Source organism: Plecotus auritus (genome assembly GCF_963455305.1).
Source record: "Plecotus auritus genome assembly, chromosome: 3".
In the NCBI taxonomy this organism is placed as follows: domain Eukaryota; kingdom Metazoa; phylum Chordata; class Mammalia; order Chiroptera; family Vespertilionidae; genus Plecotus; species Plecotus auritus.
The window spans coordinates 153,275,324-153,295,019 of NC_137772.1; the positions used below are offsets into that span (position 1 = coordinate 153,275,324).

The 19,696-nt window shown below is 40.4% G+C and overlaps 1 protein-coding gene across 1 annotated transcript; it reads right to left on the reverse strand.

Annotated features, from left to right (window-relative positions):
• Positions 1-5,082: 5,082 nt before the first annotated feature.
• GLIPR1L1 (GLIPR1 like 1) lies at positions 5,083-18,760 on the reverse strand (the record flags this gene model as incomplete). Its single annotated transcript, XM_080660196.1, has 4 exons — positions 5,083-5,200; positions 8,890-8,990; positions 14,182-14,421; positions 18,584-18,760. 4 exons carry the CDS (start codon positions 18,758-18,760, stop codon positions 5,083-5,085), a joined length of 636 nt encoding a protein of 211 aa, XP_080516322.1.
• Between the last annotated feature and the right edge of the window lie 936 nt (positions 18,761-19,696).

Here is a 19,696-nt window from a genome sequence, read left to right on the forward strand (position 1 = left end):
CCTCTATACCAGGGGTGGGCAAACTTTTTGACTCGAGGGCCACAATGGGTTCTTAAACTGGACCGGAGGGCAGGAACAAAAGCATGGATGGAGTGTTTGTGTGAACTAATATAAATTCAAAGTAAAGGAGTGGACGGGAGAGCAAGAGAACCCTCCGCTCTTTCAGCTCCGCGGGCCGGATAGAACAGCCGAACGGGCCGGATCCGGCCCATGGCCCGTAGTTTGCCCATGGCTGCTCTATACACTGGATGCTTCCAAGAGAGCAAAAGCCAAAGCTTCCAGGTCTCTTAAAGACCAGTTTCAGAACTGGCACAATATCAAGTTTTTTATTCAAGGCGAGGAGAAATACGCTCCACTCCTCAATGGGAGTAGAGGCATGTATGTAAAAGGGGCGGCGGGGGGCGGGGGGAGGGCGAAGGAGGAAGAGTTGGTGGCCATCTTTAGAGTCAATGTACCACACCAAGAAACAGCATATCACCAAAACTAAGGGAAAACAAAACAACCTTGAAAGTAGAAACAGACCCACAGGTGATTTGGATACTGAGTTTCTAAAAGGGGTTGGAATATTTGAAGGTGTTGATAACGGAGCTTGGGGAGGGTAACAGAAACATGGGCTTGGCAGCTACATGGCATGGAGTCAGATTTTTCTTCAATTGTAGTAAGAAGCATATGGGGAATTTTAAGAAAAGAAGGTGTTTGATCTGATTTTCTTTGTGTAAAACAGTTTGGAGTATAGTAGGAAGAGCAGCGGTAGACTGGACTAGTTCAGGAGAGAAATGACAGTGGCTTGGATACTGGGCAGGAAGGAAAATGAAAAAAAGAGTATTTTATTGTTACTTTTTTATTTTTTCAAGGAGAAAACATTAATTTCCAAGTGGGACATAATACAGTAAGGTTATTTTTAAAATTGCTTTGAATGAAATCTGAAATTAGTGGGACCATATTCTAAGTCATTTTTTATTGATGTATAAAATGGATATTCAAACATACATATCTCATGGAAAGTTAGGTTAATTATCACAAATTGAACATACATAGATAACCAGTTTAGGTATTATTAAGTCCTCTTTCCTTTCCAAAGATAACCACTATCCTGAGTCCAAATGTAAAATAGTTTTGCGTGATTTGAATTTTATATAAAGGAAATCTTTTAATATGCTTTATTTTTGTGTCTGCCTTATTTTATGGCATTATAACCATTTCTTCTTCTTATATCTACCCCCTTCATCCATTTCACTCTATCTTCAATCAAAGAATTTATACACTTAACTTAAAAACTATCTTTGTGCTCTAACTGGTTTGGCTCAGTGGATAGAGCATCGGCCTGCGGATGATTCCGATCAAGGGCATGTACCTTGGTTGCCGGCACATCCCCAGTAGGGGGTGTGCAGGAGGCAGCTGATCGATGTCTCTCTCTCATAGATGTTTCTAACTCTCTATACCTCTACCATTCTCTCTGTAAAAAATCAATAAAATATATTTAAAACAAAAACAACAAAAAAACTATCTTTGTTCTGAGAACTAATAGGATGATGATGGAAGGGAAGCACTAGTTTTAAATCCCAATTAATTTGGACATTAACTAATGTGTTATTCCTTAGTGAATCACTATTTTAATAATCCTATATAATAAAAGAGTAACATACAAATTAACCCTAACTACGGAACGACCAGAATGACCGCTGGACCAGTCCCTGTAAGGTGCACTGTCCACCTCTCAATCCCCTCCCCTTGAGGCAGGTTCCCATTGCCAGATGGAAATGGGGAGCTGGGGTTGGGTGGCAGGGGACTCAGGCCAGTGCTAGGCCAAAGTCTCCACCCTGCTGGTCACCCCACGCAAAGAGGGTGACCAGGGACAAAGCCAGCCCTTGGGTGGGAACAGCGGATCCCTCAATCCCTACGCCCGGCTGTCAGGGCCCAATCTCGCCTAAGGCAAACAGGGAACCAGGGTGGGTGGCGCCAGGCCAAGTCCCCTGCCCTGCTGGTTGCCCCACACACAGAGGGCAACCTGCGGCAGGGGCGGGGCTGGGAAGCAGGTGGGAATGGCCAACCTCTCGGTTCTTCCCCCTGTTGCAGGCTCGGATTGCCCATGGCTTACCAGTTTTCATTAGTGGGAAGAACATACAATAGAACAGCCTGGAAACAACAACGGGCTAAAGGGAAAGGAAGACAAAACAGGCTTGGCACTTAACGTGTTAATGTGTTACTCATGAGTGAGTCACTATTTTAATAATCCTATATAATAAAAGGGTAATATACAAATTGACCCTAACGGCAGAACGACCAGAACGAATGTTCAACCAGTCACTATGAGGTGCACTGACCACCTCATGGTCCCTTTCCCCAGGGGCAGGCTCCCATCGCCTGATGGTGAATGGGGAACTGGGGATGGGTGGCGGGGGATACCGGGGGCGCCACGCCAAGGCCCACGCACCGCTGGTTGCCCCCCTACACAGAGGGCAACCTGCAGCAGGGGCTGGGCTGGGTGGGAATGGCCAACCTCTTGGCCCCTCCCCCAGCCGCTGGCTCTGATCGCCCACGGCGTACAGTTTCCATTAGTGGGAAAACATACAATAAAACAGCCTGGGAATGGCAAAACTTTCTCCTCATTGATTCTTTATCCCCGGCTCTAGAGAAATAATGGCCAGGTCCCCTGCTGGGTCCCTCAGAGCACCACCTCTCCTCCTCTGCTCAGCCCTGCTGATCATCGGGTGTCCCAGAGCAGGAGGGAGAGGAAAGCTGGACTTAGCAATGCCACCCACTCAAGGGTCAGGGGTAGCAGAGGGATGTGGTGACCATATACAGACTTAGGAGTCACACAGACTCTGCCAGTTAGAGCTGTGTAACCTCTCTGAGCCTCAGTTTCTTCATCTATGAAATGGGTTTGATAATAGTACCAGCCTCATTGGAATGTTACAGGGTGTGAATAAGAGTATGCACGTAAGGCTCTCAGCCCGGTGCTTGACAGGTACTAAGCGCTCACTGTTGCCACTGTGATTATCTGCCCCCTGCCCTCACTGGGCTTAGGAACCCCAGTGCTTAACTGGCAAGGTAGGCAGGTGTGGAAATTGGCTGCTCCGTGTCCTGGGGCCCTGGGAGAACTCGCATTCCCGGGCCAGATGGCTCTGCAATCTGAAGCCCCTGAGGGTCAGGAGTCCAGCCGGGTCCCAGCATGAGCTCTCTAGGTCTCCTGGGCAATACCCTCTGCCTCCCTCTCTTCCAGGCACTGTCCTGTCCTGCCTCAGTTGTCACTCACAGCGGGAATCCCTGCACCATCTGTGTGCACATCTGTCCCCAGCAGCCCCCACTCCACTCCGTGGGCCTCCCAGCTCTGCCCTGCACTTGGGCAAATCACTTAACCACTTCGCGCCTTTGTTTTCTCCTCTGAAAACTGGGAATAATAGTGCTGGCCTCCTGGGGTTGTTGATCAAACCAGGTCACCAGGTGAAGCACTTAGAAGAGTGCTGGGGCTGTTTTAAGTGGCCATTCAGTGTCAGCTGATCTGTTACTACTTTTGAAAGGAGAGTCTCCTAGGAGCAGGGGTTCTGTGAGGTGCCACTGTCCTGTGAAACCCTGAATGAGAATCTTCAGCCTCTTTCAAAACTAGGAGCTCATTAGCATAAGAAACCACCTGTGAAGGACCTTTTGACTCCTATAAGCATTAACAACCAAGAGTAAAATGCCTGAGGCCCAGGCCTGGATGTCTTTCCTGTATACCAATAGGTTGCTGGTTAGGTTCCCTGTCAGGGCACATGCCCCAATTGTGGGCTCAATGTTTCTCTTTTTCTCTTCCTATCTCTCTCAAATAAATCAAAATATGTTTTAAGAAATAAATTTAGAAATGAAGCCATTATGATCCCATGGTTGCAAACTCTAGAAGAAAACATAACTCAACAAGAATCAGACACTCTTAAAAAAGGAAATTATAGCAATAAAAATAACATAGAATTCCAACAAGGAAGAAAACGTGCATCTAAAAGAATCCATGTGGCTACAAGGGAAATCACTAATGAGCCTAGATTTTAAAAGTCAAACTGGGAAAAATGTATTTGCAGCAATCTACACTAATAAAAGAGTAAGATGCAAATTGACTGTACCTTCGTGATGCTCACCAGCCAACCAGGAGTGAGTATGAAAATTAACCCAACAAAGATGGAGGGTTAATTTGCATATGGTGGCGGGGCGGGACACAGGCATTCTGCACCACTCAAGGCCTCTAGGCAACATTGGAAGGCAGAAAGGTGGCTCCGGGCTAGAGCAAAAAGGCGTCTCCGGCCAGAGCGAAGGCAGTGCCCACAGCCAGGTGAAGGAAGGCCCATTCTTGCATGAATCTTCATGCATTGGGCCTTTAGTAGTTAATAAATGGTTAGTATCTTTAGCATATAAAGAGTTCACACAAATCCTATATAATAAAAGCCTAATATATAAATCGACTGAACTGTGGAATGACTATGGAATGACTGGTTGCTCCACTGGCCACCAGGGGCAGATGCTCAATTCAGGAGCTGTCTCATGGTGGTCAGTGTGCTCCAATAGGGGGAGCGCTGCTCAGCCAGAAGCCAGGTTCACAGCTGGCGAGTGCAGCGGTGGTGGTGGGAGCCTCTCTCACCTCTGTGGTAGTGCTAAGGAGCAGTGAACTGAGACGTAAGGAGAAGCAAGCAGGTGGGCAGGAAGGAGTGAGGGGTCCCAGACTGTGAGAGGGCGCAGGCCGGGCTGAGGGACCCTCCCTCCACAGTGCACAAATTTCGTGCACTGGGCCTTCAGTAACTAATAAAAGGAGGAGAATGGAGGCAAGTGCCAATAAACATTTCAACTAGTAGTTCTTTGTATAGCAGCAAATATCTACTGTAAAGCAGCACACTGGATCACAGTTATACCTCACTCCCACCTGTCCTTTAGCCTCAGAAGGAAAATAATCAGTGAAGAAGGGAGGGATTATCTGAGTTTAAGTATGATTTATGACAAATGAGTTATGTCATCATATAGCAGCAATGGAATCTTCTTCATAAATTCTCTATAAACTTGAGGAGAGCTAAATTTGAAAATTAATGAATTTATGGAAACTGCTCTCCAAATAGGACGTTACAATTTACTTTTCCCTTTTTGCTTACTGCAGAGGCTGTTTTCACAAGTGTCTTCTTTTTCACACGTAGAGCAGGATGCTCCTTCAGTGTAAGGGTGGGCCCCTACGTAATTTCCTCTGTAAAAAAGGGAAACATTGGGTAGCCAAATGGCTATTTACTCTCTAATTTACTTTATTTTTTTGGTTGCTCATTAAGTCATGAATGTTGAAAGGACAATGACCTTTGTCCCAATTTTATGCTAATTTCTTTTGTAAAAAGATACTTTAAAACTGATCTCTATATCATGTTCTCACTATGTCAAAATTATATCCTTTAAAATTAAATTTCTGTTGATTTTTTTACAGAGGAAGGAAAAGAGGGAGAGACAGAGAAAGAGAGATTAATTTGTTGTTTCACTTATATATTCATTCCTTGGTTGGTTGATTCTTGTATTAAAACTGCAACCTTGATGAGCAAGACCAACATTCTAACCAACTGAGCCACCCAGCCAAGGAGTTATATTCTTTAATATGTAATAAAACATAAATTAGATATGAAACCAGTGTAGTTATGTATGTGATAGCCAAAGTTATTTTTTGTTTGTTGTTGTAGAACACTAAGTGTAGATCACTAACATTATCTCTTTATTTTGTAAATGGAATAAGCAAACTTTAAATAGCAAGTGGAAACAAATGCTTTATGGCTTATTTTAAAAGTATAATATCATCATCTTTATCTAGTCCTGCTTGATGATATACCAAAATAATGGTACCATTTGGACGACCATTTGACAGATATTATAATACCTGCTTTTCAATAGTATAAGCTGATACATTCTAACAAACCTGCTTTTTTCCATCTCAGTGTTTGTGGTAGACTTTAAAAATGTTACTTAGAGCACCCAAAGAAAAAATTAATAACATTAAGTATTCCATTAAAGAATAAGCCACAATTCATTTACCCAGGCATACCTTTATGGACATTTGTGTTGTTCCAGTTTTTTACTATTACATATTAAATAACTATGCACATTTTGAACATTCATATATGTGTCTTTATGGGCATACATTTCCTTAACTACATATCTAGGAGTGAAATAAATAGATCATATGGTCAGTGCATATTTAACTTTTTAAGAAAGTTCTACACTGTGTGCAAAATATTTGTGACACTTTATATTCCTACCAACTGTGGTTGAGAATGCTAGTCCCTTCACATCTTCCTCTGGATTTAGAATGGCCAGTCTTTAGCCAAATTGCTGTGTAGCAATATTCATTGTGGTTTTCATTTGTATTTCCCTAATGATTAATGATACTGAGGTTTTTATCATTGCTTTTCTGCCATCTGCAAATTTTCTTTATTAACCTTTTATTCATTTTTTATTGTTTTAAGTATTCTTGATATTGAATTGTAACAGCTTTCCCTATATTCTTGGTATAAGCCTTTTATCTGATATGTTTTGCAAAGACTTTCTTTTACTCTGTAGCTTCTTTTCATTCTCTTACCAATGTCTCTGAATAGTTGTAATTGTAATTTTAATGCAATCCAACATGTCAATTTGTTCTTTTATGAATCATGCTTTTGGTGTGATAGCTAAAAGTTGTTGGCTATGTTAAGCGCACAAAGTTTTTATAGTTTAAGTTGTACATTTAGGTCTTAGATTAGTTTTGAGTTATTTTTATAGGTTTTATTTTGTGCAGATTCAAGTTTGCTTTTAGATATAGATAGCATTTTGTTCCAGCAGCATTTATTGAAAAATTTCTTTTCTACTGCATTGCCTTTTTGTATCTATTAAAAATCAGTTGAACACGTGTGGTTAACCCTGTGTAGATTTAATTTTGAACTCCTTATTCTGTTCTATTGATCTATTTGTCTAACTTTATGTCAATATCACAATGTTGTGATTATTCTAGCTATAATAATTCTTGAAAACGATAGTGTCAGTCCTCCAAATTTGTTCTTTTTCTTGATCCTAAAATTGATTCCCTTATCAATTTTAGGATCAAGATTTCTCAACATTTACAATAAAGGCCTGCCAAGATATTTACTAGAATTGTGTTGAATGCATATATCAATTTAGTGAAAAACTACATTTTAACAATATTTAGTCTTTTACCCTATTAAAAAAGTATATCTATTTATTTGTGTATGTTAATTTATTTCATGAAGATTTTATAATTTTCAATGTACTGGTCCTCCATACCTTCTGCCAGAATTATCCCTAGATAATATTTATATCATGAAAAAAATATTTGTACTATCTTCATTTGTAAAAATAACTATCTGAATGCATTTCCATAGTACATTACAGTTAAGTACTTCATTACATTATTAGCATTTAGTAGTGGAAAAAGTATTAAACTGTGCTTGAGAAGATTCAGATTAGTTCAAAGTCATTCACTGAACTCAGTCATTTTCCTCATTTTTACAGTAATGGCATTCATAAGAATTATTCAACCCCAATTTATATAAGAAAACATTAGAGACAAAATCCCACTGAAATCATAAAACAATATTTTATGCTGTTACAAATATATTATGCAAAATAGAACACTGTACCAGATTTGTATCATCCTGCTTCACAAAGATATATTGCATATGATAGTTTATATTTTTAAGCTATTTTAAATGATAATGTCATTTTATTTCAGTTTGTAATTGTTCATTGCCAGTATATGGGTATGTAATTGAGCTTTGTATCTTGATATTGTATCCTGAAAAATGTCTAAACTTATTTATTAGTACTAGAAGAGTTTTCATAGACTCCATTAGATTTTCTACATAGATCTACAGACCAGCAATCAGCAAAGTATGACCCATAGCTAAGAATTAATTTTTTATATTTTAAAGTGTTATTTGAAATACAAAAACACAAAGATGGAATATAATAGAAGGGGACAATTTGCATATTAGCATATAAAGGATGCTTCTTGTAGGCAGCATATAATTGGTTCTTGGTTTTTTATCTAATCTCACAATCTCTGCCTTTTCATTTGGGTGTTTGTAGCATTTATATTTGATGTGATTATTGACATAGTTAAGATTGAAGCTATCTTCTTCTTATTTATTGTTGTTGCATCTGTCATTTGTTTTTCTTCTCTTTAAGTTATGCATGTGTCATACTCATTTCTGTTGTTAACTGAGAAGGAGTAGAATAAATACAGGAGGAAATATACACATTTGGCCTCTCCTTAGCAATTTTGACATATCGCAGCTTCTTTTTACCAACCCTATATATTTATTCTACGCTTAGATTTTCATCTTTTGTATATTTTATTTTAATATTTTTATTTGTTAAATGGTTGAGTTGTGGGTTGGATTTTATCTTCTTTCTTGTGCAGATCAATGGGATTAGAGTTCCAGAATTTTATTTTTGGAGCCTCCCATTAGGCTTATATTATATTTTCATTTAGATGCACAATAATAAAAAAGGCAATAAAACTTATGGTATTTTTTTCCTCAGAAAAATGTGCTTTTCACTATCATTCAGAATCACTTCCTCATTCCATTTATGTTCTGCTATATTAGGAAAGCATCTGCCAGTCTATTTTGTGTTCTAGTACTTAGTGTGACGTTGCATTTTATGTTATCTGTTGTTCAATTTAACAAAGAATTTCCATCATTTTTACTCTGAGCATTAAATATCTCATGGTAGATATAATTCTTTACACAAGGTAATATTCTCTCACCACTTTCTATTTTCATCTGTTTCTTTTGTTATTATAAAGGGAGACTTTGTTTAGTAAATGTACTTCATTTATTAAATATATAAATAAATATAACATTTATTTTAATATAAAATATTTTTAAAAGCACAATAACTTACGCAGGTCCATAGTTACATACGAATATTGCAGGGTCATCTTTCCCAAGATTAGGACAAATTGTTATTGCACAACCAACTTTGTATGAATCGGCCCAAGCTACCTATAAGGAAAGGAATTTTTAATTAAATATGCAAAACACCTCTTTGCCACAATGCACTATGGGAATAGCTATAATCTTAGTCATGTGATAAAAATGAGCAGACATAAATTCTTATTGACTATTTTAATTTGTAATATTTAGTTTAAAACAATTTTTTAAAAGGCTACTTTCTTGAAGGCTACCTAACTAGATTTTCCTCACTGATAATTCTCATAAGTCAAAGAATATAATATGTAATCAAAATAATATTATTTTAGATGATTTATGAAAAACATTATTTTCTCCATGGGTATAAAATACAAATAATATTAAAATCACAGTGTAAATAAAAACAATTATAGACTTTTTTTTTTTTCTCTAAAACCTTCTATTAGTACTTAGTTGATCACATTTTAAAAGTTGTGGTCTTAACCATAATCTCACCTCTGTCAATTTACAAAACACAGATAGAGACAGAGACTAAGAATATATTGAGTTTATTGCAAAAAAAACATGCTTGCCATAAGGATGCTGAATATTTTTGTTTCATTGTAAAGAGTAGCAGTGATTCAAAAGAAGAAGATTCCTATGGAAAACTAACCATGGTTTGGGGGCAGGGGAGAGGCAAAGAGGTAAAAAAAAAAAAAAAATCAGTATTCTTTTGTGACAATGATAGAGTGGAATTTTCTTCCATTTCCTAAACAAACAAAAAGGAAAACACTAATTTACTCCATTTGGAAAACAAAATTACAAAGGAAAATTAATATAGATTTTGATAACACAAATGAATTTTCTGAACCCATTTATTTTACAATTCAATTAACACAATGTGTTGATACATTTTATAAACTGATGTATTGGTCACTATTTCCCATGACCTGGGTAGAGTAGCTGTAATCAACAGTTTTACAAAATATGTTTTAATGGCTGTTTGCCTGAAAGGCAGCAAAGTGCAATGAAAGCACAGTGAACAGAAAGGATATGAGTTTTGGTTCTAACCATGTGTGTGTCTTTGGAGAGTGATAGATCAATTCTGACCTAGTTTACCACTTAATCAAATGAGATTAAGCTAGTTCCTTCAAATACCCATTCCTTTGGAATGCTTTAGAAAGTTAATCAACTATATGACTACACACATATACAATGAGAGGCCAGATTATTATGATCTCTGAATGCATAATAATCTAGCCACTCAGTGTGTGTGTGTGTGTGTGTGTGTGTGTGTATAAATATATATATATGAGGCCCATTGCATGAATTCGTTCATGGGTGGGGTTTGGCCAGACTGGCCAAGGGGAGGGGACATGGGTGGTTGGCCAGCCTGCCTGCTGGTTGAACTCCTGGTAGAGGGGATAATTTGCATATTAGCCTTTTATTATGTAGGATATACACTGAGTGGCCTTATTATTATGCGTTCAGAGATCATAATAATCTGGCCACTCAGTGTATATTTTTAAAGGAATTCATGTTTAAAAATTCAGTTAATGAATAACTGGCTACACCATGAAATTTTATTTTCTTAATATATCTGAATTGTGACCTTTTTATTTTTGGAATGGTAAAGATAAATATTGAACATGTATAGTTTTAAAATGTTTACTTTCTTAAAGGAACTAAATGTAACATTAATATAAACATTGGTTGTAATTTCTGTACAAATATCTTCAGATGGTAACAGTAAGAACATTTACCTTATTTTCTTTAGAACACTAAGCAAGATACTGTTGTTGATCCAGTATGAAGAATGTACCTATTCCTAGCTTTTTACACATCTGTGTATATTAACCAATGCGGAGCTCGCTCACAGTTCTGTTGTGTAATGCTAAGGAACAAGGGGTATTTGAAAACAGGTTCCTTTCCTCTGACAGGAAAAGAGTAGACAAAGGATTGTGTAAAAGCTGTGACTCAGCCTGATGCCATATTAGGAATATTGCATTCTGCTTGTTATCAGGACAGCTGACAATTGATCCCATTCTCTCAATTTTCCTAGCAGTAGCCAAACCATAATCATTGTATGCAACAACTATTCTGAGAAGGATTTCTAAATTTACAGCATCCTGTTGTCAGACAAAGTTTAAATGGAATAGGAGCATGAAAGCTGCTAATTTCCGTGTTCGGTGAACCTCTCATAAGAATGGCATGCTTTCAGACACTGTATGTTAATTCAACTTAGACAGATAAGTTTAGAGAAGAGAGCTCTTCTCCTGCTTAAATGGTCCATCCTAGGGGCTCTGTGTCATGCCTAATATGTGGTTTCCATTTCTTACCCAAAACTCTCACAACCAAACAAAAGAATTAGAAAAATTGTCTATAACTAGAGGCCCGGTGCATGAAATTTGTGCATGGGGGTGGGGTGGTCTGTGTATCCTTCACCCAGCCTGCACCCTCTCCAATCTGGGATCCCTCTCACAAACCAGGACTGCTGGCTCCCAACCCCATGCCTGCCTGATGGCCTGATGGCCCCTAACCGCTTCTGCCTGCCAGCCTGATCTTTCCCTAACCACTCCCCTGCCAGCCTGATCGACATCTAACTGCTCCCCTGCCAGCCCAATTGCCCCTAACTTCCCTCCCCTGCCAGACTGGTTGCCCCTAATTGTCCTCCCGTGCAGGCATGTTGGCCCCCAAATGCCCTCCCCTGCTGGCCCGATCACCCCTAACTGCCCTCCCTTGCCAGCCTGGTAGCCCCTAACTGCCCTCCCTTTCTGGCCCAATTGCCTCTAACTGCCCTCCCCTCTAGGCCTGGTCACCCCTTACTGCCCTCCCCTGCTGGCCTTGTCACCTGCAAATGCCCTCCCTTTCAGGCCTGCTCTCTCCCAACTTCCCTCCCCTGCTGCCCTGATCACCCCCAACTGCCCTCCCTTTCAGGCCTGGTCACCCCTAACTGCCCTCCCCAGCTGGCCTGATTGCCCACAATTGCCCTCTCTTGCTGGCCATCTTGTGGTGGCCATCTTGTGTGCACATGGGTCAACCATCTTTGACCACATGGGGGCGGCCATTTTGTGTGTTGGGGTGATGGTCAATTTGCATATTACTGCTTTATTATATAGGATAATAAAAGGGTAATATGCTAATTAGACCGATATCTTCTGGATGTCCTTTCAGACAAAGCCACGGTGGTGGGGGCTGAGGCAGAGGCAGTTAGGGGCTGTCAGGCTGTCAGGGGTGGGCAGTTAGGAGCAATCAGGCTGGCAAGGGAGGGAAGTTATGGGTGATCTGGAAAGCAAGGGAGCAGTTAGGGGGTGATCACTCTGGTAGGGGAACAGTTAGGGGGTGATCAGGCCAGCAGGGGAGCAGTTAGGGGGGTGATCAGGCTGGCAGGGGAGCAGTTAGGGGGGATCAGGCTGGCAGGCAGAGGCAGTTAGGGGCAATCAGTCAGGCAGGGAAGCAGTTCAGGGCATCAGGCCAGGAGGCAGAGGCGGTTAGGGGGGATCAGGCAAGCAAGGAGGTGAGCAGTTATGAGCCAGTGGTCCCAGACTGCAAGAGGGATGTCCCTAAACCAGCAGCCAGACATCCCTGAGAGGTCCCAAATTACAGAGGGTGCAGGCCGGACTGAGGAACACCCCCACCCCCGTGCTTGAATTTTGTGCACCAGGCCTCTACTAGGAAATAAAGGTCTTCAGGATACTGGACATATGACAACAAAGGATAGTGCCCCCTGAGAGTTCAGGTTGGGGGAAGCTTGGATTATACAATTGTCTCAGCTTGTTGCTTTGAGAGAGTTTCCAGGCCATGACTGGTGGGGTAGGGGTGCTGGAGAAACCAGGAGGAGCCTAATGGATCCCACATCGTTGAGAGACAGATGAGAGTCTGTGGAGACCAAGGAGGCAAAAGTTTGGGTAGTGTAGTACCTCAGTGGTGAAAATCTAACAGGGACACTATTATGGATACCTCTAGGGCAGTGGTTCTCAACCTTTCTAATGCCGCGACCCTTTAACACAGTTCCTCATGTTGTGGTGACCCCCAACCATAAAATTATTTTCGTTGCTACTTCATAACTGTAATTTTGCTACTGTTAGGAATCGTAATGTAAATATCTGTGTTTTCCGATGGTCTTAGGAGACCCTGCTAGCGGTTCTCAACCTGTGGGTCGCGACCCACAGGTTGAGAACCGCTGCTGTAGAGCCTAAGACCAAATTAAAACGACAATGAGATATCAATTAACACCTGTCAGAATGGCTATCATAAAAAAATCAACAAACAACAAGTGCTGGTGAGGATGTGGAGAAAAGGGAACACTAGTTCACTGCTGGTGGGAATGCAGATTGGTGTATCCACTATGGAAAACAGTATGGATTTTCCTCAAAAAATTAAAAAAAAGGAACTTCTGTTTGACCTAGTGATCCTATTTCTGGAATATATCCTAAAAACCCCAAAACACCAATCAGAAAGAATCTATGCATCCTTATCTTTATAGCACTGTTATTTACAATAGCTAAGATTTGGAAACAGCCCAAGTGCCTATCAGTAGATGCATGGATAAAAAATCTCTGGGACATTTACACTATGGAACACTATGCAGCTGTATAAAAGAGGTATCTCTTACTTTTTGGGACAGCATGAATAGACCTGGAAACTATTATGCTAAGTGAAAAAGCCAAACTGAGAAAGACAAGTATCACATGATCTCACGTATATGTGGAATCTAATGAACAAAACGAATTGACCAACAAAATAATATCCAAACCAGGGAGGCATGGGATAGACTGACATACCTCGATGTGGGGTTGGGGGCCAAGAAGAGATAAATCAAAGAACTTATATACTTATATGCATAGCCGATGGCCATGGGCAATAGGGTAGGGAAGACCTGGGGATGGGTAGGGGCTGGGAGGATTGTGGGGGAGAGAGAGGGAATTGGAGATATCTGTATTACTATCAACAATAAGAAATATGTAACAAAAATAAAAAACAAAATAAAATTATAAAGCTAATGAGAGAAACAAAAGCATATTACATTCACGGGAATAAATAAAAGGTTGACAGTAGATTTCTTATTGGAATTAATGCATTGAGATGACAGTAGAGTAATCTTTAAAGTCCGGAAAACAAAAGATTCAGAGAATTCTATATCCAGTAAACCTATCTTCCAAATGAAATTGAGTTTTCAAGATACCCAAGAGTAACTCAAAAGAAAATGTTAAAAAAAAAACACATGTCTTGTGATTGAAATGTGCATAAATAAGAACTAATGAATAAAATGTCAAATATTTACCTGAGTATAATGGCCACAAACTTTGGTACAACGTTGACTACTATAAGTATAAAATAGGCTTTCATTATACCAAGAACGTATAGCAATTGCTGGTGTAAATTGGTATAATCCACCTAACCAAATATTTTCTCCCACATATGGAAAAGTTGGATGACACCGATTTACTGGACAGTTGTTGTGTTCGAATTTGCACTTGTTTGCCCATGATTTTGCAGTCTTCGCTAAACCTTCATCCCAAGTCTGAAAGACAAAAATAATTTCAATTGCATTGTGCATATTTGTTTGCATTTAAGTTATTCTAAAGATGGCAATCAGTGAATTTTTGTTTAAGTTTTTAATTGCAATAAAACATAGTTTTTCTTTGGCATTTATTATGTTCACCATTAGTCAGTTTTGTTTTTAAGTTGTGCTTCACAAACAGTCTACGACCCAGTCTGTGGCCATCCATATTTGTTGGTGGTCAAAATGTACAAACTTCTGGTTATAAGGTAAACAAGTTTTGGGCTGTAGAATACAGCATTGTGAGAATAGTTAACCATTCTGTATTGTATATTTGAAAGTTGCTCAGATATTAAAAATATTAAAAATTCTCATTACAAAAAAATGTAAGTATGAGGTAATAGATTTTACCTTATTGTGGTAATCATTTTGCGATATACACATATATCAAATAATTATCTTCTACATTTTAAACTAATGCAATGTTACATATCAATACAAAATTTTAAAAAGTTTGCATGATTTCAGGGCTGATCTGTTAACACATCATGCTCTGTCTTTTCTGACATTTATAGAAATTGACATGAGAAACGGGATGCCTGGTTTTTCAGGATGATGCAGTAGTGGATGACAGGAGGAACTCCTGTTGAAGTCTTAGCCAACAGTTGTCACCTCTACTTTTGGCCAAGATGGAGTAACTTTCTGACTTGAAACAATAAAAATAACATAGGTATGTGCGAAAGCAAGACACCTGAAACCAGGCAACAAGAACCATGATCCCTGAAAGGAGGGAAACCAGTAAGGTGAGTCCTATAATGGCCTTACCTCCTGCCTTGGGAGAATGTTCTGGCCATGAATGAATACCAGAAAGCACAGACGTGCACAGAGGCAGAGCTCTAAAGAGGGTTGATTAACACACACATATGAAGAACATATGCACCACCAGGGAATGAATCACTCAAAATGATAGGAGAGCATATTACCTAATGCTTACACAGCACTGGGAATATTGCTTCTTCCTGCTAGCGAGATTGGAAAAGCTCAGAATCTTGGGAATTGTGTAGAGTACTCAGGAGGATCTCTCCTTAATAGAGGGAGATAATTATCCCTAGCCTCAGTCACTTCTTTTGTTCTGCCTTACAAATCTTAAACACAAGACTCAAAAGGATTGCCGAAACCGGTTTGGCTCAGTGGATAGAGCGTTGGCCTGCAGACTGAAGGGTCCCGGGTTCGATTCCGGTCAAGGGCATGTATCCTGGTTGCGGGCACATCCCCAGTAGGGGGTGTGCAGGAGGCAGCTGATCGATCTTTCTCTCTCATCGATGTTTCTAGCTCTCTATCTCTCTCCCTTCCTCTCTGTAAAATATCAATAAAATATATTAAAAAAATAAAAAAAGAAGTCCTTTGAGCCTGGATTAGTTTAAAAAAAAAATAAAGACTCAAAAGGATCAAATGCCAAGTAACCTAAGTCCATGCCAGAAAAAACTGTCAAGAATATTTACAGAAATACAAAAATTACCATCACCCAACAAGCTAAAATGGACAGATTCAGATATCTGATACAAACTTATCTGCATACAAGGACTCATGATCTATATATATATAAAACCCTAATATGCAAATAGACTGAATGGCAGAACAACCGAACAACTGAAGAACCAATTACTATGACATGCGCTGACCACCAGGGGGCATGTGTGGAACATGGTGGGCATTGGTAGCAGGTGGCAGAGTGTGGAATATGGTGGGTGTCAGCCGCAGCAGGATGACAGAGCAGATGAACTGGGCACCACACCAAGGCAGGGCACTGGTCACTGTCATCAGAGCGAGCCTCTGGTGGTTACTAAAAATCTCTTTGCTCCTGCGAGTCGTGGTCCCACCTGGTGCTTGCACCTGCTGCCGGTGCTAGCCCTGCACGCACCTGCTGCTGGCCCTGGAGCTGTTGCTTGCACCTGGTGTTGGCACTGTCAGAGGGTGCAAGCAGTGGCTGCCAGCCGTGATTGCCCCTCAGGGCTTCTCCACCTCCCCCTGATCCTGAGGGGCGATTGGGGCAGCAGCCGCTGCTCATATGCGCTGACAGCACTAGCCATGCTCACACCCGCTGCTGGCGCCGGCCCCAATATCTCCATGTGGTCAACGGGTGCAAGTGGGACCAGTGCCATCAGCACGTGGGAGTGGCAGCAACAGGGGCAGGACCAGCAGAGAGGAGACCAGGGGCCATGGTGGGAGGGGTTGGGCGGGGGCGAGGAGGATGGGCCTAGAGATCCATCACCCCTGTGCTCACTACAGCCTCAGGGCCCACAGTTCCTTTCAAGGTGCACAAATTCATGCGCTGGGCCCCTAGTAATACAATAAAAAATGGGGAGAGAGGCCTGGCTGGGTAGCTCAGTTGGTTAGAGCAGTGGTTGGCAAACTGTGGCTTGCGAGCCGCAGTTTGCTGCTCTGTTGACTAATGAGTTTGCCGACCACTGACCTAGACTCTCAATTCCAATAATTACAGGCTGTTGTTGTTCCTTGTGATTAAGCCCTTATCCCGGTGGTAGGCAAACTCATTAGTCAACAGAGTGACATACCGTGGCTAGCGAGCCTCAGTTTGACGACCACTGGGTTAGAGCATCATCAAGGTGAATCAAGGTTGAGGACTCCCTGGTCAGGGCATATATGGGAATCAATAAATTATTGTTTGAATAAGTGGAACAAATAATCTTTGTTTCTCTATCTCTGCCTCTTACTCTAAAATCAATAAATTAAAAAAATTAATAAGGAGAAAAATCAATGAGTAGAAAATAAACCAGAAGTAACACATCTGTTAAAATTAACAGAGAAAGCAAGAGTCAGAAAAAAACCAAACACTTTTACATGAAAAGAACATCAGTGGGCTGTGAGATAACTTCAGATTTTATAATTAATATGCTTATAATTGGAGTCTTTAGTATTTGACTATAAAATGGCTAAAATTTTTCTAATTTGCTTAAACCTGCAGGTCCAAGAAGCTCAATGAACCCCAGAAAATTAGAACAATACTACATCATGGTACATTATAATCAAATTGCTCAAAACCAAGGATAAAGAGATTTCTTTAAAGAAGGGAAAATACTTCTGATATCCATGGGAACAAAGAAAATGATCCAGTAGATTTCTCATCACAAACAATGTGCAGGAAGATAGAAGTTACCAGGGCAACTTAGAATTCTGTGACTAATGATAATATATATCATAACTTGAGGAGAAATAAACTCACAGACACACTAAGTTGATAGGATTAGTTACAGCTGACCCACAGTATGACAAATATTAATATCCTTTAAGCCAAAGGAAAATAATACAAGGTGGATATTGATCTGGAAAGAAAGAAAGAAAGAAAGAAAGAAAGAAAGAAAGAAAGAAAGAAAGAAAGAAAGAAAGAAAGAAAGAAAAGCACCAGATAGATCTTTAACGTAAAGTGTTAAAATAACAAAAACGATTGCATGTTTACAAAGTTGAACTATATATAAAACAAAGAAAATTCAAAGGAGGTTCATGTTTCTTCTTCCTTATTCCTTTCTTCCTCCTCTTCTGTAGGTAGCTATGAAAATTTAAATTAATATACATTTATCCTTTCATTTGGAAAATATAGCATAAGTATGTGTTAATATGGAATGTCCATATATACAGGGATGGGCTAAAGGAGGTTTACAAATAAACAATACAATAATTAAAAAATAAAATACAAGAATAAACTGATTCATGTCTTCACTGCTGTAAACTGTATGTGAATAAACACACATATGTAACTCCAGGAAGTAACAGCTTCAAGATTTCCTTTCTCTTTCCCTTCTATCACCACCCTGCTGGAGACAGCTCAGTCAAGGTATGATTTTTTAAAAATATATTTTATTGATTTTTTACAGAGAGGAAGGGAGAGGAAGTTAGAAACATCGATGAGAGAGAAACATTAATCAGCTGCCTCCTGCATACCCTCTACTGGGGATATGCCCTGAACCAAGGTACATGCCCTTGACCAGAATCGAACCTGGGACCCTTGAGTCTTAGGCTGACGTTCTATCCACTGAGCCAAACTGGTTAGGGCCCAAGGTATGATTTTTAATTGCATCCTGAAAGTCCAAACTGAATTCATACTAATGCGTCTGTAAAATGAATCGCCAAGATCCCTGAGTATAATCACAGCTCATTTTTTTCTCACCATGAATTTCATGTTGGCTGCGGGGGGCTGGACTGTGCGACGCATTTCATTGTGAGCTGTGACACAGTCCTCTATGAAACGCTTGTCTTCGATGGAAGGTACGGTGGGAGACGATTGACTGGCTACCAGATAGAAACCTAAAGTCCATAAGAAATTTAATTTATTCCCATAAACCATGGCAAGACGCAAGGATGCCCTGGCTGTGTGGACTGGTAACAGCTAGGCCAGCCTGTGCTCTGCACCTGGGCCCAACTTTCTCTGCTGGCTTGAGCTCATAGAGGGTTGCACAGCAAGCTGGGCCCCAGGGGCGGGGCCAGAATGGACAGGGAACAGGCAGCAGGAGGAGCTGCCCAGAAAGCCCTGGGCTACAGGGGAAAGCTTTGAGTTGTCCCCTGGTGCAGGCATTAAACCATCCTGAAGGCACTGTCTGTGAACCTAATCTGGAATCACTGCAAAGGGTGTCTGGATTGTAATCCAGATTGCAACATTCAGGGAGCACCGTGTTATGCAAATGAACCACATGAATTAGATGCCGACAATGAACCAGGCCTGTGCAAAACCCTACATGTTAGTTTCATAGACTCAGCTTCTGTGTATTGCTTTTTTATTGTTTTAAATATATTGCAACATCATATTGCTGGTTTCCTCAGAGATTTGGAATAAAGCTAGCATATACTGAATGATTTAGTGTGATTCTCAATTATTTTGTAAAAGACTTAATTCAATGATTTGCCTGTTTCAGTATTGAAAGACAATGACTGCATAGGAAGATAAAACAGACACATGGAGTGTGTAGCCAAGTACTCACTCTGGAAAAAATCTCTTCTTCTTGATACTTGCCTTTGGAACACACCTGCCTTTTTGGTGACTAGGGAATTTTAGGTAAAAGGACTCATTTAGTTGGTATGCTGAAGACTGGGACAGAGTACTTTTGATTACTTATTTTACTAATCCTATATAATAAAGAGGTAATATGCAAATTGACCCTCACATCCTTGCACAAGATGGCCACCCCCATGTGGTCAAAGATGGCTGCCACAAGATGGCCTGCAGGGGAGGTAAGTTAGGGGCGACCAGGGCAGCAGGGGAGGGCAGTTGGTGGCAACCAGACCT